The 22,789-nt window shown below is 42.6% G+C and overlaps 1 protein-coding gene across 3 annotated transcripts; it reads right to left on the bottom strand.

The window, feature by feature from the left end:
- Nucleotides 1–984: 984 nt before the first annotated feature.
- Nucleotides 985–5,293, bottom strand: cxcr3.3 (chemokine (C-X-C motif) receptor 3, tandem duplicate 3). Of its 3 annotated transcripts, none has more exons than XM_077209833.1 (3): nucleotides 5,088–5,293; nucleotides 4,035–4,391; nucleotides 985–3,459 (listed from the first exon to the last, which is right to left on the bottom strand). In XM_077209833.1, exons 2-3 carry the CDS (start codon nucleotides 4,383–4,385, stop codon nucleotides 2,716–2,718), a joined length of 1,095 nt encoding a protein of 364 aa, XP_077065948.1. In that variant the 5' UTR covers nucleotides 4,386–4,391; nucleotides 5,088–5,293; the 3' UTR covers nucleotides 985–2,715. The 3 variants fall into 3 exon arrangements, with proteins under 3 accessions (XP_077065948.1, XP_077065946.1, XP_077065947.1); XM_077209831.1 differs by having other exon boundaries at nucleotides 4,956–5,293; XM_077209832.1 differs by having other exon boundaries at nucleotides 4,500–5,293.
- Between the last annotated feature and the right edge of the window lie 17,496 nt (nucleotides 5,294–22,789).

Below are 22,789 nucleotides of genomic sequence, written 5' to 3' on the forward strand. Positions count from 1 at the left end.
TGATATGACACTTAAAATTAAGCTCATCCCATTTCTCTTGATCAGCTTTGAAATGTTTCTACACTTTAACTTGAGTCCACATGTGGCAAATTCAATTGATTGGACATAATTTTGAAAAGAAACACACCTGTCTACAAACGGACTAAAAACTGAAAATATAGACAAATAAGCCATGATGAGGTCCAAGGAGCTACCTGCAGTGGCCATTTGGTCTTCAGAATATGTTTTCCTTTTCATTGAAGCCTCTAGGGGGCAGCTGAGGAGTGCAAATTAATATAAACACACTGCCATAACATTATTGGTCTCATAATAACCTTTAGATTTATATTTGTTAATTTGCTAAGGCTATAACTGTTTACCTCTGCTTATATAATACCAGTGTGGTAAGGTTACACACATGACCCAGTTCTCAAAAGTTGACAGACCAGTTATACCAAGGCATGTCAAAACAAGTCTGTGTAGACAATTACTGTAGGCCTAATGAAACTAGTGATTTTCATTCTATTCAATCACTCTAACCATCATCTACCAGGGTTATGACAGTACACACACTACTTTTTTTGCCATGGTCTGGCTAAAACAAACAAACAAACAAACAATAAAATCAATTTCAAAACACTGGATGCAAAAACTGGAAATCAGGTCACACTAGAAAAGGAGATGAATAGAAAATGATCTACATGACTCTTAGCGATACTGTACTTCACAAATGTCAGTAAAAACTGTCATCCACAGTCACACAAACACAACAGGACAGGACATTAACACAGAAAGCCGAAAGTGTATGTTTGTAATGTTTATAGCTGAGATTCTCAAAATTCACCAATATCTTATTTCAGTTTGTTCAGTTTTCTTAATGTAATGATGACTCATGGGAAATATCTGATGAATACTTATGATATCAGATCGTATGACAATGTAATCATACTGTCTTTCTACACAGTAATGCTCGTCACATGTTCTGTTTCAGAAAAAGGAACTGAGGAGGGTGAGACGCATGTGTTTATTTTTGTGTGTATACCAGAAAGTCTTACTGTTTCATAGCACGGTCAAATTTCACACACCTTCTAAGAAAACTGTCTATTGAAAGTTCACAATGTTGACAAAGTCATTGGGGTGGATCACATGTATTAAAATGTGCTTTGGCAGTTTATATAATAGATATAATATATATAAGATAGATAAGTTAAAAAAAATCGTAACTACACATCAACAAAGATGACGACATCCTTAAAGTATTTAGAAGAACACTACACTGCAGTACATTACAACGACTAGAGCACATACAAATCCCCTCTTTTTCTTCTCTCTGTCATGGTTTCTGTCCTTGGGGATATTCCACTCATGAGAAGGGAAAATGATTTATGCCTAAAAATCCCAACAACGGTCTTTCCCAATTACTAATCCACCCTGTAAGTGCTATGTAAGGAAGAAGGTACTTCCCCCAAAAGATTTTAGAAGAAAACTTTCTTTTGTTACATGGAAAAAGAATCTTTCATGACCCCATCTCACAGGAAACTACTAAAACGTCAAATCATTATTCCTCATTTGTCGAGCAATTAATAAACATAAATTTATTTCTAATATTTTTTCTTTCAGAAACATTTACTTAATATTTTCAGTAAAACAGAAGTAGACGAACATAATAAGCTTTCACTTCAAAGTGAAGATGGGACATTAAAATAGCACTGTGTTCATTCATATACTTCCTTAACACTTATGTAAGCGACAGGACCCAGCCTTCTAGAGACCACTGATCTAACGACATTTAAAAAAAAGATGTGTTAAGAAACTGACATGACTTCCTATCATGAGAGCAGAAATGATATATTGTTCATCTGCAGACCCACTGATGGTGGTGATGAACTTCTGACACATTTCAAAACTATTTCTCCCAACTAGCAGTAATGTATGGTTCATACATGAATGCATGCAACATAGTTGACATTTACATAGTTACAATATGTATTATTCATTTTTGATTTTGATTTTGAAATTGACAAGTGGAAATGAACAGTTCTATTATCAGGCAAGTAGGCACAGTATCGGCCAAAATGCCAAATATTGTTTCGGAATATTATTCCAAAACACTTACAGTACAGTGAAAAAATGAATAAATATCACATTGGACAGAGCAATAATCACCAGTATAATCATTTTACATTAGAAGTGCAAATGAGTTGGCTAGCATTTCTTAATAAGAGCATAATGTTTTACTTAATTATCTAGTACAATGGAAAATTTACTTAGAAAACCCAGATGAACTTCCGGCAAATTTAGATTTGCTCTGCAAGTTAGTCTGGCGAAGAGCCCATTCAAGCTCATTTCCAATCTTTCCAAATCGAGGCACCAATCACAAACGTTGAGGCGGGCTTTACAAGATGGCGATCGATCTGATTTGTTTTAAGGTCTATGCTTACAGAGGCATTTGAGCAACGTCCGTTGGTGACGCCCCTTGGGAAATGAGCTGTGAATGAACCTTCCCCAGACTCTAACTCAGTTACGACTGAGAAGGGTCTGGTTTTAACCAGGCTAGAATTTACCAGAATGCATTAACAAAACCCTCTGGAAGTCTCTTTGTCGTCCACCATTATTATTGCATAGTAATGTCAATTATCTAATGCTTATGTGCTATGTTAAATAACGTATTCATAAAATACATTTCAGGAATTATGAGATTCAGAGCATCCAGCAGTCATGAATTGTATTCATGATTCATGTATCATAATCCTGTGTTTTTATTGATGGTTTAATGTCATTCATAGGTTGAAGTGAACCTTGCTCCTCTTGGACAGAAGCATTACTGTTTACTCCACTAGAGTCCCAAAGCGAAACCTCATTACTGTCTGTTTTACAAGCACTGAACTTTATTATAGTCAATGCGCGTCGCCGGAACTCTTTAGAGAGACAAAGGTAAATAACAGGATTGACAATGCAATGGAGAAGCCCAAAAATGGCCGTTATTTTGCTAGCTGTCCACTGCCTCCCTTTACACTCATCTGCCCCTGCTGAGGAGACGCTCTCCATTGGCTGAGCCGTGTTAACAATGAAGGTAATGTTGTAGGGTGTCCAGCAAACAAAGAAAGCAAGCACAAGGGCTGCAATGACAGCTGTACTTCGGCCCTTCTTCTTCTGGCATTTGGAGTCGTGCCATAGCTTCAGCAGGACGAAGAAACAACAGAACAGCAGCACAAGTACAACAAAGCTCACAAGATGTGGAAAACGAGAGGCAAGACGCCAGGAATCAGGTGTATAAAAGTGAATACATTCACCCTTTAAGGGCCTCAGAAAGATCCAATCAGGGATGGAAAGGATCAGGCAAAAGATCCAGATAAGCAGGCAGGAACAGTAAACCATTATAGGTTTTTTACAGGAAAACATCTGTACTCCATGGATGACGGACAGGTAGCAGTCAACACTGATGCCGGCCAACGTGACGATACCACAGTAGAAATTGATCTCAAGAGATTTTTGAAAGAGAATAGTTATTACAATACTATAGTACCCAAGTCATTGACACATTAGAATGTCCACAATACAAAAAAGGAAATACAATTTAAAAACATAGTATGTTGGTCTCATATGGTTTTCAAAAACGTTTCAACATGTTTTCTTCGTATGACAGCCTGACCAAAAATTATGTCTGTAAAGGTAAAAGGTATTTTTACCTTATTTATTTCATAAGTATCATTAATATATCAAGTTTTTGGGGAGTCACACCACATGACATTTTACAACCTGAACTAACTTTGCCTTGTCATAAAAAGGTCAAATTATCTTGTTTTATGTTTTTATTCTTCATGTTGGTCACACCAAACAACTTAGATTCAGCAGACAATTTAAAAAGAATGATATGAAATATTAAAGATTTTTTTCTTCACTGATATCAGGATTGCTGTATTACCATGCCATTTATGACTTTATCCCCCCCAAAAATATAAAAATGGATAAAAACATGCTTATTATATCCGCATTCAACGCAGTGAAGTCTACAGACTTATCAGAGCGATCCAGAAGCCTATACAGTAACTCACCTTGAACAGAGCTCCAGCCAGTTTGCAGAGCCCTTTGCCCATGTTCCATCCCTTAACCGCATCTACAGCCCAGAGAGGCAGTGTAAGCAGCAGCAGTGTGTCTGATACACTCAGATGAAAGATAAAGATGTCCATCACACTCAGGTTCAGCCTCTTACGCCACAGTATTACCAGCACCAGTCCGTTTCCCAGCAGCCCCCATAAGAGCCCCACAGAGTAAAGCAGGGGAATGAAAACCGCCAAGGCACCAGACACTGTGCTGGACGGGCAGACCACCTCCTTGTATTCATAATCGTAATAGTCGAAGGTTTTGTTATCCTCAAACAGTCCGTGCAGGTCTGGCTCCACCATGTTTGTCTAAAATAAAAACAAACTTAGCAAGATTCAATGACAAACTGTAGAATGTCTAAATACAGCTACTTATGAGTGGACTTGTAAAGAGTGGTGTGTTAAATGTGCAGTCACATGCTGGGTTTTCACATGATGTTGCAACAATAGCGAAATGGAAAGTAAAAGAGTGGGTGGGACATCTGACAGCTGTAGAGAAAACAGATGAGATGAATAGGCGCGCGCGCGCGCAGATAAAAAAAATAAACCGAAACCTCCTGCTTTGACATTGAGCTGCTGATCATCTGAGTTTGCTAATGCATTCAGATATGCTGGGGGTTTTAAAGTTGGCAAAACCTTTTAGCTGCTCTCAATCTGTTAAGTTCAGTCGAGAACTACTCTTGTTTTTTAGTTTTTTAAATGCGGTTCTGTTGTCAGCGATCCAATTATAGCTATGTAGGCTACAACATAAGGTTAAACACAATACAGTAGACTCTACTGTTTTCTGTCTCCTTCGGTTCAAACATGCTAAGCATGTTTGAACCGAAGGACACCGAATCAAAAAACTGTTTACAAGGGCTGAGATCAACTTACAGGTGTTGCCATGTTCATGATTATCTTTGTCTCCTTCTCTTCCTTTCTATGCAGTACGCATTTTCTTTAGTTTTAAGTAATCCATCTGCTGTGAATCGTATGTTTGCTTATTGCAAATACATGGTTAGTTACCGTGCACGCTCATTGTGAAAGAGGAGGAGGAATAGGTCAAGATGATCCTGCTCTTGTTGTTTTTCAACCATAGACTGTGTCACTTCATCCGGACCTATCTAGTTCCCTCCTACCTGCTGCCCCAACTGGTTAAAGATATCTCTCACAGAACACACTTTGTAATAGACTCGTTAGCGTTTGGCTTGCCACCCAAAATCTTCTTTCGCCACCATGCGGCAGCTAACCGTACGACATTTGCAGACTCTACTGTATGTGGACTAATGAACAGGATCAATCATATTCAATTTGAAGTAAACTGGCTACGCCCACAGGGATTTGATATAGGATCCCTTTTTTCCTCCTCAAGTTTTTATTCAATAGTTCTTAACAATATTATTCCGTCCATTAACACAACAAAAGAGATTTGATTTTTGCATACAGTAGCCTAACACAAAATGTTTTCAGATTTCTAATAACACAGGCCTTAAGGTCCACTTTCTGGCAGATTTTCACTCTAGACATAACCCAACACACCTGATCAAGCTAATCAAGATCTTCAGCCTTAGAAAGTCACTATTCAAAATACTTAAAAAGTGACAGAAGTAGGCTACACTTCAAAATTCACCATTCCCTACATTACTCTACAAATAACCCACTTGAAGGAGTGAATAAAAACGAGTGAGTAAATTCGGACACGAGTGCACAGGAAGGCTTGCAAGTTTATTCTTGCTGTTTATTTGAAACTTAGCAAACTGGCTGCTCCAATGGAAGGCTAATTAAAATATTTATCTTGAAATCTGTCATGGAAACTAAAATGTATAAACCTTAATTAAACAATTGAATAATGGATTATAAATCAATTTACACCTCTACGCTGTAGGGTAACCACATTTTGGACCCGGTTGTAATTTTGCAGGTTGTAAATGGATGGATAGATGATTCAGCTGCGAAGACGCGGGAATCTATTCGGCATGACCCTTACAGTGCATTATTTTTATTCTCTTTTATTCTTTTATTCTCTTTTTATTCTCCCGTTAAGTGTATATCAGTACACTCGTTATTGCAGTGCATTATGGGATCGAACGAGTGCATTAAACGTCAAGTATGGTTTCTAACACCAGAAATGGCTGTTCCCTCATTTACTGCCCTATGGGTAGGCTACAGGGGGCAGTTTCAGACACAGCCAGTGTTCAGCTGTGTACAGTTGAGACATGAGTACAGTTGAGACACCTTAAATAACTTGCGTGTGCAGCATACACAAGTTGTGATTTTTGCTGTGCACATGTGTATTAGTGTCCTCTTTGATCATGGGAAATTTTAACAACGTAAACATATCCGATCCGAAGATATCAGCAAAAGGTTTTTTTCTAAGAATAAGACTTTCACTTCACCATGCACACTATGAATAGCTTATTATCCTTATGTGACTGTTAAACGTAACTGGTGTCATTATAAACGTTCTGTGCCCTAAAAACTGGCATATTTCATGGTATTGTGTCATGCAAGATCATTGCAAAATCTAAAGAAATGTGCAAGGTGGCCAGCAAAGTATGTTTGAGACACACGTGTCTCAATTGTACCCCCGATAGATTTCTATTAGGAAACACACTGTTTAGTTTTTCAGTGTTATGATAACAGGTTTAACGTCGTAATTAGCCAGCATAGGACGCAAATGAAAATAAAATTTGATATTTGTGATATTTAAACTGTGTATTATTAATAAATATATTAAATATATTGTTCCTGTTTTATATATTTTTAACCAGTGCTAATTTAAATAAAATTAATTAATTTAAATGGATGAATAAATAAACATGTTGCCCAATTGTTTTTTTTCTTTATTTGTCTTTATGTATTATATTTGCAATGAACATTTAGTTACCTCATCATTAAAAATGGGTGTCTCAACTGTACCATGGTACTGTCTCAACTGTACCACACATGGGTACAGTTGAGACAAAGTTGAGACAAAAAGCACCTTATTTTTATGAGCTAATTGTGGAAAATATAAACTACTTATGGATATTATTGATTGATAATATCTAGTCTACAAGCAAATGAAATGTCATGTGGCATGTCATGTAGAAATTCACTTCGTTTCATTATCTATTTTTGTGTGAAAAATCAATACGCAAAAAGTGTCTCAACTGTACTGTCTATCCTACTAACAAATTGTATTAAGTAAAAGTATTGCTACTTAAGTAATAATTTACTTGAGTACAAGTAGAAGAACTGAAAAATAATATGAAGAGTAAATAAGTAGTTTGCTTAGAAACTACTCAAGTAAATATGTTACAAAGTACTTTAGTATTATTTTTCTATTTTTACCCAAAATGGGGAGATGATAGCGATATGGAGCGCTAAACCCTCACCTCATCTGTTTCGTTCATACTGAAACCCCAGTACATAGCCTACTGATTCATCCCACGTGCAGAAAGTCCACAAGTGAGATTCATAGAAGTATTAAACTTATGACATTTCAGGAAATATGGGTACAATAACATGCAAATAGAGATGTTTTGATTGATGAAACATGAAGACAAACAGATTATAGCGATAATATATCTAGCCATCTCAAGTATTTTCATAAAACCGATTTATGTCTTTAAAGGGATAGTTCACCCAAAAAGGAAAATTAGCCAATGATTTACTCGCCCTCGAGCCTAGGTGTATGACATTTTTCTTTCAGACGAATACAATCAGAGTTAAATTAAAAAATGTCCTGGCTCTTCCAAGCTTTATAATTGTGAATGGCTGGAGAAAATTTGAAGCCCAAAAAAGTGCATCCATCCACGATAAAAGTGCTCCACTTTTGCAGGGGGTAAATAAAGGCCTTCTGAGGTGAAGCCATGTGTTTGTGTAAGGAAAATACCCATATTTAAAACTTTAGAAACTATAATCACTAGCTTCCACCAGATGGCCGTACGCATCGATTTACGGTGGAAGACTAACCTGACCCGACGCACTGACCCGATGCACAGCTTAATGACGAACGTGGAAGCTCAGAGGAAAGAGCTAAACAAAACACTGGTTGCGAATTAGCAATTTTGAAGACAAATGTCGGAGGATTTCTATCAAATACATAGGCGTTGATTTCGGTGGGGACGGTGGGTAGCCTACGCGTCCCCACAATATTTCGTCATGAGTCATTTTGTACCCACCACTTTTTGAAACATTGAGGCGCCACGGATGTACCTAATATAAATAAATAAAACATATCAAGTTAACTAGCAGTGCATTCATTTAATTCGCTATTAAATAAGAGATCTAGTGCTAAATGTGTTGTTTTTTAACTCAAGCTGAGCGCTCGTTGCCGTGGCAATCAGTGTCATGGATACAGGATCGCGCAGTCTTCACTCGGATGCGCTCTTCAATCTATCGCTGTTGCGGAGACTCTTTATTCATTCCGGTGAAATATCAAAATAAAATGCACACAAACTTGTCCCTGCTTGATATAGACTGTAACCACTGATGAACATATTCAGTTTTGATGAGAGGAAAAAAAACGATACGAGTGCGGATTAGAACCCGCAACCTCTGACACGCTTGGCAAAAGATCGATGGATTTATTTACGGGTTGAGCAGAGAGAGGCTGCACAGTTTGACAAGTTTCAGGCAAAAGGCACTACCCTGCCAAAATTGTTTTTTACTGTTTATTCTTGTTTTTTATATATGCATTATGTGTGTTATTCCAATTGTTTAGACGTTATGATTACAAATGTGGCAGTACGCATAATCAAATAAAAATCAAATGGTAGAATAAGCAGTGCTTTATGAGTTTAGTATCATGCTTTGCTCCAAAATTACAATGTCAGTCATGTTTGAAATTATTTCTGTGGTTTCATGTTGCAATTATGTTTGTCAGTCAGCAAAAGTAAAATCACACACTGCTCAATTGAATATGAAGGCAAATGCATTAATTGCATTAATTCAACCACATTTATCAATTCAATATTAAGCCCAAAATAGTTTGATTTTGGTTTGAACTCACGCGCTATAGCGAGCTGTCACATTTAAGAGCGCCAAACCGCACATCTGACAGCTGAGAATTTGTTCCATATCAAAAGTAACCTTCTCTGTCTAGTCCAGGTGTCTCCGGCCTTTTTTCATTTGAGAGCTACTTTTAAAAAAAGATAGTGGCCGAGAGCTACTCATGTAATACAATACTTTAATCTCTTAATGTCTCATAACTCTCATATGAACAACTATCTTTTAGGTTTTAGACCTAAAAGAGTTTTTGTAGGCCCATATATGTCACCCTTAAATGTCAGAGAAAAGAACAGAATCAGAGATACATTTTTTAAAAGAAAATTGTACTTTGCATATTATACTGTAAAAACAAAACATAATTATAGTTGATTTTATAGTGCATCTTAACTAGAGATGAAATGGCATGGAAATTTCATTTCATGATTATAGTGACCAAAATGATCACGGTTATCACAGAATCCTGTTCAAAAAGTACTAATACTACACAATAAAATCAATTCACCAAGTTTTATGTCGAAAACCAGCAAATAACAAATATAACTAGCATTAATATGCACTTTTTGTTTACTTAAACATTCAAATAACAACATTAAAAATGATGGCCCGATTTTAAAGGAGTACTGGACATGTAATCTACTAGTATATGTAGCCTACAAGTTCAAATAAAGTTTTGACAAAAAGATTTATAAAAAGGAACCTTGCATATTTCAGCCTTTTAATCATTTTTATAAAAAGAATGAGTCAAAAAAGATAAATTACTGACGTTTAAAATGCACATTAGCTTATATTTTATTATTAATAGTAAAATTCGGTCCGATTTTCCCGTGGCGTCTGTCGTTGCTATGCAACCATGCACTGCGCTCTCCACAATGACAAAGAAGTTTTAGTAGATAATGCATTTTTTCATCTCACTGCGCCTGGAAAAAATGAGCGCGTCGCTTCAATTACGAGCTTCCTACGTTTGAAATAACCATAGACAGTATGAAATAAAGAACTTGAGCGCGCAAAAGACGCGATATGTGAACGGCCCCTTAGCGAGCTACCTCCAATCAGGCCACGAGCTGGTAGCTCGCGAGCGTCGTGTTGGAGACCCCTGTCGGTGTCAGTGTCCTCTTTGTCCTCGATTTTTCTCTGCGTGAGAAAATGCAGTGGTCCAATCAGTAGTTAAGAGCCTGAACTTGCTTATAGTAAATCGGAAATTAGTGCACATGAGTAAAAACAAAATACTGCACCGAAGAATGTCTAATTTAGCGTGAGATTTCTTTGTTGAGCGTGAGACCGTGAGATTGAGGCTGAATGCGTGAGTGTCACGCCAGATGCGTGAGAGTTGGCAACTCTGCAGTCTGGTATGAAAGAAAATATGTGATCGACTTCTTCACGAGGAAAGAGCGGCGGATGGATTTAATCTACCGATTGGTGAGTCAAAAACTATTTTGGGCTTAATATTGAATTGATAAATGTGGTTGAATTAATGCAAACCATTTGCCTTCATATTCAATTGAGCAGTGTGTGATTTTACTTTTGCTGACTGACAAACATAATTGCAACATGAAACCACAGAAATAATTTCAAACATGACTGACATTGTAATTTTGGAGCAACGTATGATACTAAACTCATAAATTGTAGTGTTTGACGGTAACGTTATGCTAAGCAAACATACTAGCTTTCCCTGTTGAGAAGAGCGATTGTTTTAGTACTAATTTTGAAAAGTAAGGCCACGTCCACATAAAGCCAGAGCTGTCCCTATCCGATCTTTTTCCCCCTCGTTCTAAAAAAAAATTCCGTAAACACGGCGCCGTCTCAAGAAATATCTGCGTACACGAAACCACTGAAACCGACTCAAACCGATGTAGTTTACATGCCAGACCAGTATGAGGCGCTGTATTTCTGACACAGATACACTAAAAACCGAGAAGAAGACTTGCGCATAAACCTTTCGCGCTGGACATTCCAGTATGGAAAAATAACATACAGTATGTAATATAGGCACAGTAGCTTCTTTTCTTTTTTACCAAGAACTTTATTGAACAATATGAAAAACCATAAATGGCCTGGTACAAAATAGGGATGAGTCACGATATTCGATTAGTTAGCTAAAGCATAAAGCTGGCCACAAAGCACATGTGTTGGGACGAGTTCCGACTCCCTGCCAGAATCTGACTGCCCTCGCGAGCACGCGCATGACGTCAATTCGAAACAGACAGGCATCAGACAACGTAAGAGATTTTACATGATAGCAATATTTGTGTGTTGATCTTTGATCATGTATTTATTAGTTATTTGTCTTTGATCATGTATTTGACCAAACTCGTATGATTTATAACTTGGACTGTCTAGCTGTGATTTTTCGCTTGTATTGTGTTTTTACTACAGTATTATAAAACAGTGTTTTTGAAAATCTACAGTGTTTTTTGTAGTAAAACAATGGTTTAGTTTCGTAAGGGTAGCCTACACCTAAACATGAACATCATTACTAAAGGGATGTTGACAAATTTGTCATTTGACTTTACTGCCTGCACATTTTCTTTATAACAACAGTGCTGCCAAAATCATACTCCCTTATGTAAAATACTTATGAATGAATAAACACTTGTGCTTTTTTGCAGGTAGTCTTTAGGATGAGATGTGTCTCCAGAATAAGTTTTTTGGGTCTCTGACCCAGCTAAAGGGATATCAGTGTGGGGGGTGTGATTTCAGCTGTGTTGCCAAAATCATACTCCCTTAAGTAAAATACTTATGAATGAATCTGAACACTTGTGCTTTATATCACATTGTAGTGCTGCCAAAATCATACAATTTTTCTTTTCTTTTTCTTTTTGCTAACCTAAAATAAATAAATACTAGGAAAAATGCCAGACAACTGTTAATAACCCCCATTACACTTATCACACTTATCACACTCCAACTAACTCCAAAAAAACTCAATTTGTTGGATCAGTGTAAAGTAGATTTTCCAGGTCAGGAGAGAGGAGACCTCGGTATCAGACTGGGTACCAGGCAGCAAACCCAATCTACTCTCATTCTGAGGTTCAGGCCAGAGCAACTATAAAACTCACAAGTACAGTTGTGGCATGTGATTGACTGGTCATGCATGATCATTGACACTTCTGACTCCTTCTCCATTGCAGCACACCTTACCAGTCGATGATATTGCCATCACCAGACTACTCATGCGACTGCATGAAACTTGACTATTGACTTACCAAACCTCTTTTTATTGTATATTGTGTATGTTCATGTTAACTGCCTATGGTTTAACATATCAGTTTTTCAGATTTCTTTTTACAAATTGTTATTTAGTTGTTGTTTAAATTAGACATCAGATATTTTACACCCTATTACATAACAGATAACATTCTACCATACATAGTTCACTTGTATTTTCAGTACTTTCAATACTCCATATTTACCATACTTGTGCATTGAAGCTCTCTTAGCAGTTTAATTGTATTGTATTTGTAGTATTGTAGTATCTTTTGTTAATAAAATCTTCTTATTTTTTTACAACTGTCTTTTGTGGTTATACATGTTATACTGTACATAAAGTTACCCAGAACCAAGGGATTTCCTACCACTAATTGAAATGAAATGAAACTTTTTTGTTAAAGTTCTTTCCTGGTGTATGGATGTAAACCCACCCACTCACTCACCCACTGACTCACCCACTCACCCCACCAGCTTGCAGACGTTTCTTGACTGGGTTATTTTGTTGAATTTTTTTGGGGACTAACATGGATCCTGACATATACAAAAAATATTGAATTATAAAACAAATGGTTCATACCCTGATTGGTATTCCAAAACGGAGAAATCAAATTTAAAAAAAGGGCCAACACTTTTGACCTCCAAGGTAAGAGCCATAAAAAAAATCACATTTACAATTTAAGATTATTTTATCAGTTCTCTTTGTAAAAATGGTCTAAAGTTTGATCTTAAAATTTGTATCTCATATGCTAAAGGTGAGGCCGCCAGGTGCACGTGCAACATCTAGCCCTGCTTTTTGCGTTCGTACTTTTAAGTTAAAAAAGTACAGAATATACTACTTTATAGTTGACTGCAATGTTATTGTCATGATACAACCAGACACAGGTAGATCCAAACGCAGCATGAGTTTATTAGAGGGTAGTCAGACAGGCAAGGGTCACAGACAGCAAACACAGCATAGGAGACAAGGCAATACTAAGAGTCCGATAACCAGGCGGGAAGACAGAGGCAGGCGGCAGACAAGACGGAATCCAGGAAACAGGCGATGGGTCAGATACACAGACAGGACTAGACTAGGAAAAGCTTGGTGATGTCCACAACAGTAAAACAAGACTTAGCAATGAGTGATAGTTAGAGTGGAGTATAAATGAGTGTGGAGCTGCGTGAGGAACTCGATGCAGGTGTGAGAGTGATCAATGGGAACAGGAGTGTGTGAAATCAGTTCAGGGTGTGTGCATGATCAGTCCTAGGGAAGGCAGGGCAGGGGTGGAGCAACCTCTAGTGACACTCGAGGGCAATCCAGCCGAACATCGTCACATAACCCCCCCTTTAAGGAGCGGCTTCCAGACGCTCCAAAGAATATCCAGGTGGGGGGCAGAGTGAACACGATCCTGGGGGAGGGACGGAGGGCCAGGCCCGTGCAGGGGAACGGGACAAGGAGGTAGCCAAGGCGGGCCTGGGCCGCAGAGCGTGGGCGACCAGGGCGGAGCAGGACGTGATGGCGGCCAGGGAGGAGCAGGACGTGATGGCGGCCAGGGCGGAGCAGGACGTGATGGCGGCCAGGGCGGAGCAGGACGTGATGGCGGCCAGGGAGGAGCAGGATGTGATGGCGGCCAGGGCGGAGCAGGACGTGATGGCGGCCAGGGCGGAGCAGGACGTGATGGCGGCCAGGGCGGAGCAGGATGAGCCAAAGGCCAGGGTGGAACAGGATGGACCAATGGCCAGGGTGGGGCCCCCTCAGGCCTCCCTGGGTGTGAAGACCTCACGGGCAGCCACGGCAGAGACGACCCCTCAGGAGACCACGGTGGCACGCCCCTCATTGTCCCTTCGTTGCCTCTACTGCCCCCCTCCAAAAAATACTTGGGGGAACCTACGGGGACATAGACTGGAACTGGAGGCTTCGGGGGTTCGGCTGCCGGCTTCACTAAAGGTTTCGGAGGTTCGGCTGCAGGCGGCTCTGGCAGTTCGGTAGCAGGCTCTGGTTCAGCTAGGCAGGCGTGAAACTCAAGCTTGTCATGGCTGACGTGAAGCTCTGTGTCATCGAGGCTGACGTGAAGCTCTGTGTCATCGAGGCTGACGTGAAGCTCTGGTTCGTCTAGGCTTAACGTGAAGGGCAGGTTCGTCAAGGCAGACGTTAAACTCAGGTTCGTCGAGGCTGACGCGAAGCTCAGGTTCGTCGAGGCTGACGTGGAGCTCTGGCTCGGCAGAAAGGAACCCTGGAACGGCGACCCTTATGGACTTCCGCGTTGAGATCAGTGGAGGATCAGCCATGCTGGAAACCAGTCCTGGGTAGCAATAGACCGATCCGATGGCAGCTTTGATGGTAGGTGTGACGTGAGGATTCTCCAGCTCGTCAAGCGTGACATGACTATACCCTGGTTCAGTGAATGCCGCGGCGTCGTGGAGCTCCTTCTCCATCTTACTCACAGCGAGAGCAGAACCACTCAGTAGAAGGGCCATGTCAATATACTGCATTAAAGTACCGTGGGGATCATTAATGGGCATCAGTGACCGGAGCGGATCAGATAACCCTCCGCGGAAAAAGACCATTAAACATTCGGTACTCATTATCGTGAAACGTGCCAGTTCAACAAACTCTTTGACATACCACTCAATCGATCGATCCTCTTGACGAAGTCGCATAATCTCAGCTCCCGTATCCGTGTTCGGTATTGCTGCGAAAGCTCGACGTAGAACCTTGCTGTCGAATTTTACCGGGAGAGCTTGGCGTGGAACTGGGATTGGCTCAGGGCTGACAACTGTGGAGACAGGTTGAGTCTGCGATGGTCCCGGTGTGGAAACCTGAAGACCGCAAACCATTTTGGCCAACCTCTCCAATGACAACATGACATCATGACTTTGCGTAAACATACACGCCACTTTCAAGTCAAGTGGCGTGTTATCTATACGCATTTTTAGCTATCCGCGTGTATGTCCACGTTGAAACGAACCGTCATCTTCCGCGTGTATGTCTACGCCATTAAATGTCCGAGTGATTCCACGTGTATGTGTACGCCGTTAAATGTCAGAGCGAAACGAAGCAAAATGTATATCTACATCTGGGGAGCGATATTTTTTTTCCTATGATGGTAGGGGAAGACTCATAAATTGTATTAACCCCAGTGACGGGTAGGTTTAGGGACGGGGTTGGGGTAGGTCATATATTTATATATACAGTGATGTAACATTAAGTCAACGGCGTTGATAAACACGCTGAAAAGTGCTTATGCGTGTTGATAGCACGCCAAAAATGGAAATACGAATTGGCGTGTCATACATACGCCATTTCATGAGATCAGTCTGCCAATGACGAGGTGAGTTGATCCAGCTGATCCCGGTGTACAGCGATCAGATCCGCATTGGCTGACTGGGAGGCATAGGCGCAGTGTGTGAAATCAGTTCAGGGTGTGTGCATGATCAGTCCCAGGGAAGGCAGTGCAGGGGTGGAGCACCCTCTAGTGACACTCGAGGGCAATCCAGCCGAACATCGTCACAGTTATTCAACGTGAGGAAATGCATGATTAAACAATGCACACTTTAGAAAATTATGAATGTTGCAAAGTTGAATCGCCATCAATAAAAATTCGCTGATACGTTGTATCTAAAAATATATATATATATAATTAGCATAAATAGTAAAATATGGCTAGACATTTTGAGGTAATCACCCACTCCTTTGTAATTTACCATTTAAGACATTTATATTCGCTAGCAGTATAAATTAGTCAAGTTTTTAGATGCATAACTTTATGTCACAGGTGTCACTATACTGTAGGCTACTGAATGCATTTTAAAGCTGACACACATTCGTAATCACAAAAATAACCATGGTTTTACTAGTTTAAAAACACAAAAAAATACAAAAATACATAGTTATTATATTAAAACTATGGTTATTGTAGTAAAACCGTGTTTTTGCCAATAGTAATCAAAAAAATATGCATCTCCACCACCAGTGCCATCACCACAATCTCCACCACCAGTGCCATCACTACAATCTCCATCACCAGTGCCATCACCACAATCTCCACCACTAGTCCATGTGGCCTCGTCAGGCTCCTCCTCACCGGCATCTCCACCACCAGTGCCATCACCACAATCTCTGCCACCAGTGCCATCACCACAATCTCCACCACCAGTGCCATCACCAGCATCTCCATCACCAGTGCCATCATAGCAATCTCCACCACTAGTCCATGTGGCCTCGTCAGGCCCCTCCTTACCGGCATCTCCACCACCAGTGCCATCACCACAATCTCTGCCACCAGTGCCATCACCACAATCTCCACCTCTAGTCCATGTGGCCTCGTCAGGCCCCTCCTCACCGGCATCTCCACCACCAGTGCCATCACCACAATCTCCACCACCAGTGCCATCATCACAATCTCCACCACTAGTCCATGTGGCCTCGTCAGGCCCCTCCTTACCGGCATCTCCACCACCAGTGCCATCATCACAATCTCCACCACTAGTCCAAGTGGCCACGTCAGGCCCCTCCTCACCGGCATCTCCACCACCAGTGCCATCACCACAATCTCTGCCACCAGTGCCATCACCACAATCTCCAGCACCAGTGCCATCACCAGCATCTCCACCACCAGTGCCATCATCACAATCTCCACCACTAGTCCATGTGGCCTCGTCAGGCCCCTCCTTACCGGCATCTCCACCACCAGTGCCATCACCACAATCTCCACCACCAGTGCCATCACCACAATCTCCACCACTAGTCCATGTGGCCTCGTCAGGCCCTTCCTCACCGGCATCTCCACCACCAGTGCCATCACCACAATCTCCACCACCAGTGCCATCACCACAATCTCCACCACCAGTGCCATCACCACAATCTCTGCCACCAGTGCCATCACCACAATCTCCAGCACCAGTGCCATCACCAGCATCTCCACCACCAGTGCCATCATCACAATCTCCACCACTAGTCCATGTGGCCACGTCAGGCCCCTCCTCACCGGCATCTCCACCACCAGTGCCATCACCACAATCTCTGCCACCAGTGCCATCACCACAATCTCCAGCACCAGTGCCATCACCAGCATCTCCACCACCAGTGCCATCATCACAATCTCCACCACTAGTCCATGTGGCCTCGTCAGGCCCCTCCTTACCGGCATCTCCACCACCAGTGCCATCACCACAATCTCCACCACCAGTGCCATCACAACAATCTCCACCACCAGTGCCATCACCACAATCTCCACCACCAGTGCCATCACCACAATCTCCACCACTAGTCCATGTGGCCTCGTCAGGCCCCTCCTCACCGGCATCTCCACCACCAGTCCATGCCACAGCATCCTCAGGAGTTGTGATTTTATCAGGGTCCAGCTCTTCAGATATAGAATCACGTATGTACTTAAACAACAATTTAGACAGTTATAATAATAATAATAAATATTACAGTAGTAACACATGGATTCACCAGTTGTGAGTAACACCATTGCATAATTTAAGACAGACATGTAACCTCAATTGTGATTTAAAAAAAAATTATAGTTTCATATTCTGTCTTGCCAGGACTTTGCATTGTTTTGCTTGTTTTTGACATTTTACAGGTGTCAAAGAAGCCTGGGAAGGAAAAAGCTTGAATGTACTATATTTTGAAAGTGAGATGAGTTGATCCTTTTAGAAGCACCAACTCACTAGGAAATTGTTATCTTGCTGAGTTCGAATTTCTCTGAAATATTTTCCATGAAACTAATTTTATGTGATTTATATGCCTATCCAGTTATATCTTTCATAACTAAATACTTAAGTAATATATATGTCACAGCTTGGCAGATGAAACAGACAGATGAAGGTATATTTCCAAAGGAGATAAGTTTTAATGTTCGTGTGTGCATGTCATTGTGAACATGCTGTTACAGTCTGTTAACCCACTGGTTACATTAACCGACAAGGGACCAAACTGAGGTGGAGGAAGATAAACTAATTATAGGGACTAACAAGAACAGGTGCTGACTAGACAGAACATAGTTGTGACAATATACACAATTAATATTTAAAAGCAAACTTAAAAATAAAATAAAATAAATAAATTCAAACATGTGCAAAAGTTAGTATTGAGAATTAACAGTGGTTTAGCTTTGTTTATCTGAGTTCAGATTGAATTCACCATTATGTTGTTTAGTATTTATTTTAAATTGGCCTCTTGTCTCTTGAGGTTTTTATTTTTTTATCTAGCCATTATAATAATGTGTTTGTACAAAATATAATGTGTTATATTGGCAAAATAAGTAAATATGTTTTTTTCTGAAATGGTTTGGGTTTTCTTATTGGTTTCCACAGTGTACAGATTTTTATACCTTAAGAACACATCTTATATACTGTATATGTCACGGTAGACACATTCTCTGTTCCTTCTCGTCTCGTGTTTATGTTGTGGTTTGAATGCACGTGGGTAGTGGGCGTGAATGTATGACATCACCTGATCCACTTCAGCTGATCCTCATTCACTTCACCAGCTGCAGTCAATCTCACCACTCTATTTATACTTACCGCTGTTCTATCATCCTTGTCAGATCGTTGTTTGATGTCGTTCGTGTTGGTGTTCCAGTGTCCAGTTCCTGCCTTGTGTTCCAGTTCCTGTTCTCCGTCTTCGTCTTTGGATTTCGTCTGCTGTTTCACCGTCACCGCACCATCGTCTCTTCACCACCGGATCCTGACCACCGAAGTCCCTGTGTCACCCGTTCTACATCTGCCTGTACTGCATCATCATCATCATCATCCTTATTAAATCTACTGTTTACTTGCATTTGCTTCTCGTCTATTATTTCATGATGACAGAACGATCTGACCAGGAAAGAGAAGCAGCGAGTGCATCACAGAGATCGATGGAGGAATTCATTCACCATAGCATCAGGAGGATGGATTCGCAGCAGCGAGAGATCGGCGACACGGGACGCGCAGTACAGGCCTTGGTGACACAGGTGTCCGAGCTCACCCAGCAGATCCAACGCCTACAGGGTCCCACTGCGCCGCCCACACCGACCGTTCCTCCCATACCACCAGAAGGACCCTCCCAGCCAGAGCCCCGTCTTCCAGTGCCAGAGCATTATGCCGGTGAGACTACCTTTTGCAGAGCATTTTTGACCCGCTGTACGATGCATTTCGCTTTACAGCCCCGCACGTTCAACACGGAACAAGCGAAGGTGGCGTTCGTTCTCACTCTGCTGACGGGGAAGGCTGCGCTTTGGGGAACGGCGGTGTGGGAGAACCAACACCCATGCTGCGCCTCGTTCCAGACCCTCGCCGCCGAAATGAGGAAAGTTTTCGACAGGGCTGTCTCTGGGAGAGAGGCAGCCCGAAGACTGGCGGAACTACAGCAGGGAGAAAGGTCGGTTTCGGACTACTCTATTGAATTTCGGACCCTGGCGGCGGAGTGCGGCTGGAACGAGGAGGCGCAGTGGGATATGTTCCTGCATGGGTTGGCTGACCACGTCCAGAGGGAGATCTACGCCCTGGATCTACCCACCACTCTCAACGGGTTGGTCGACTTGGCTCTGCGGGTGGACGCTCGGCTGTCTAGGGTCGAGCGCCGAGCCCCGTCCACCCGTACCTTCGCAGGGACCGACCCTCCACGATCCAGCGGCAGGGACGTGGTCAGCCCCGTCTACGATCCCGAGCCCATGCAGGTGGGTCGAGCTCGGCTTTCCCGGGAGGAGAGGGAGAGGCGGAGATCCCAGGGCCTTTGCCTGTATTGTGGAGGAGCGGGACATTACGCATACAACTGTCCGGTAAAAGGCCAAGCCCGATAGTAAAACTGAGGCTACTATCGGGTGGGATCTCCGCTAGGAAGACCTCATCATCGATTACATCTACCTCCACACTCCTTCCGGTAAGACTAAGGTGGTCAGTCCAACAGCACGACTGCCATGCACTTCTGGACTCTGGGGCTGAAGGTAATTTTATGGACCACACTTTTGCACAGAAGATTCAGATTCCCCTCAGACCCCTCACTCACAGAATTGCCGTTCACGCACTCAATGGACAAGAACTCCCCACCATTTCCCTTTGCACTGAAGACATCACCCTCACCACTTCCGGCAACCATTCTGAGACTATTTCATTCTTCATCATGGACTCACCCCTTGCACCCGTCGTCCTCGGACACCCCTGGCTCATCCGTCACAACCCCCGAGTGGACTGGCACCATAGATCAGTACTGGAGTGGAGCAAGGAATGTCATAAGTCTTGTCTCGTGTCTGCCTGTTCGTCTGTGCCTGTTTCTGTGTTTCAGGAGGAAGCAGGGGATCTGTCTAACGTGCCCGCGGAGTACCTGGACCTGAAGGAGGTGTTCAGTAAGTCTCGTGCTGCTTCTCTCCCTCCGCATCGTCCCTATGACTGTGCTATAGATTTACTGCCAGGTAAGTCTCCGCCTAAAGGCAAGTTATATTCACTTTCTATTCCAGAAAGGGAGGCTATGGAGAAATATATTTCTGATTCTCTAGCAACCAAGTTCATTCGCCCTTCCTCTTCTCCAGCGGGGGCGGGGTTCTTTTTTGTGGGGAAGAAGGACGGTTCTCTGCGACCTTGTATTGATTACCGAGGGCTGAATAACATCACGGTAAAGAATACTTATCCTTTGCCGTTGATGTCTTCAGCCTTCGAGAGGTTGCAGGGAGCGTCCATCTTCACAAAACTGGATTTACGTAACGCTTATCATTTGGTTCGCATCAGGGAGGGGGATGAATGGAAAACTGCGTTTAACACCCCCAGGGGGCACTTTGAATATTTGGTCATGCCTTTCGGGCTGTCCAACTCCCCAGCAGTTTTCCAGGCACTGGTCAACGACGTGTTGCGAGATATGATCGATCAGTTCATATATGTCTACCTGGATGACATATTGATTTTTTCTTCTTCTCTCCAGGAACACGTGCAACACGTCAGACGAGTGCTTCAGAGGTTGCTAGAGAATGGGCTTTTTGTCAAGGCGGAGAAATGCGATTTCCATGCACAGTCGGTCCCGTTTTTAGGGTACATCGTCTCGTCTGAGGGAGTGCGGATGGACCCTGAGAAGATCAAGGCTGTGGTAGATTGGCCAAGCCCAGATTCCCGCAAGGCCCTGCAGAGGTTTCTGGGATTCGCCAATTTCTACCGGCGTTTTATTCGCAATTTTAGCCAACTAGTCGCACCTCTGACTGCCTTGACCTCCCCCAGAACTACGTTCAGGTGGTCAGACACAGCCGAAGCTGTGTTCTCCAAACTAAAGGGCCGCTTTGTTTCAGCCCCCATCCTTGTCGCCCCTGATTCTTCACGTCAGTTCGTGGTGGAGGTCGACGCATCAGAGGTGGGAGTAGGCGCAGTGTTGTCCCAACGCTCTTCCACAGACGACAGGATGCATCCCTGCGCGTTTTTGTCTCATCGTTTATCTCCAGCCGAACGCAATTACGACATTGGTAACAGAGAGTTGTTGGCAGTTAAGTTAGCGTTGGAGGAATGGCGCCACTGGTTAGAAGGGTCGGGGGTACCTTTTATTGTCTGGACTGATCACAAGAACCTAGAGTACATCAGAACCGCCAAAAGATTGAACTCCAGGCAGGCTCGATGGGCATTATTTTTCGGTCGCTTCGATTTTACTCTTTCATACCGCCCGGGTTCCAAGAACGTCAAACCCGATTCACTATCCCGTATATTTGATTTTTCCGAACGCCCGTCTACTCCCGAGTGTATTTTGCCCGAAACTCTATTCGTTTCCACACTCACATGGGAGGTCGAATCGAAGGTCAAGAAGGCCTTAGAAGGGGTAACGCCTCCGCCCGGTTGCCCACCGAACCGATTGTTTGTGCCGGAGGGATTACGGTCCGACGTTATTCAGTGGGGTCATAACTCCAACGTGGCTTGCCATCCAGGAGTTAATCGTACTAGCTTTTTGGTCAAGCAACGGTTCTGGTGGCCACTTATGGCTCGCGATATTCACGATTTTGTTTTGGCTTGCTCGGTTTGTGCCACTGGTAAGACTTCCAATCGACCTCCAGATGGGTTACTCCAACCGCTGTCGGTTCCTTCGAGACCCTGGTCCCACATCGCACTAGATTTTATTACCGCCCTCCCGCCCTCTCAGGGGAACACAGTCGTTTTGACTGTAGTGGACCGATTCTCGAAGGCAGCCCATTTTGTCCCCTTACCCAAATTACCCTCAGCTAAGGAGACAGCGGTTACAGTCGTAGATCACGTTTTTCGTTTACATGGCCTTCCGATTGACGTGGTGTCCGACAGGGGACCCCAGTTCGTGTCCAAATTTTGGCGAGAGTTTTGCAGATTACTGGGGGCGACGGTTAGTTTGTCCTCAGGGTTTCATCCCCAGAGCAATGGTCAAACCGAGAGAGCCAACCAGGATTTGGAGAGAGTGTTGCGATGTTTGGTTTCCAAGAATCCTTCCTCTTGGAGTCAACAACTCTCCATGGTGGAGTACGCCCACAACACGTTGCCAGTGTCGGCTACGGGCCTATCTCCGTTTGAGTGTAGTGTAGGTTACCAGCCACCAATTTTTCCCAGTCTGGAATCCG

Source organism: Siphateles boraxobius, unplaced genomic scaffold (genome assembly GCF_051911475.1).
Source record: "Siphateles boraxobius isolate OS27281-9 unplaced genomic scaffold, OSU_SipBor_1 12, whole genome shotgun sequence".
NCBI classification, from domain to species: Eukaryota; Metazoa; Chordata; class Actinopteri; order Cypriniformes; family Leuciscidae; genus Siphateles; species Siphateles boraxobius.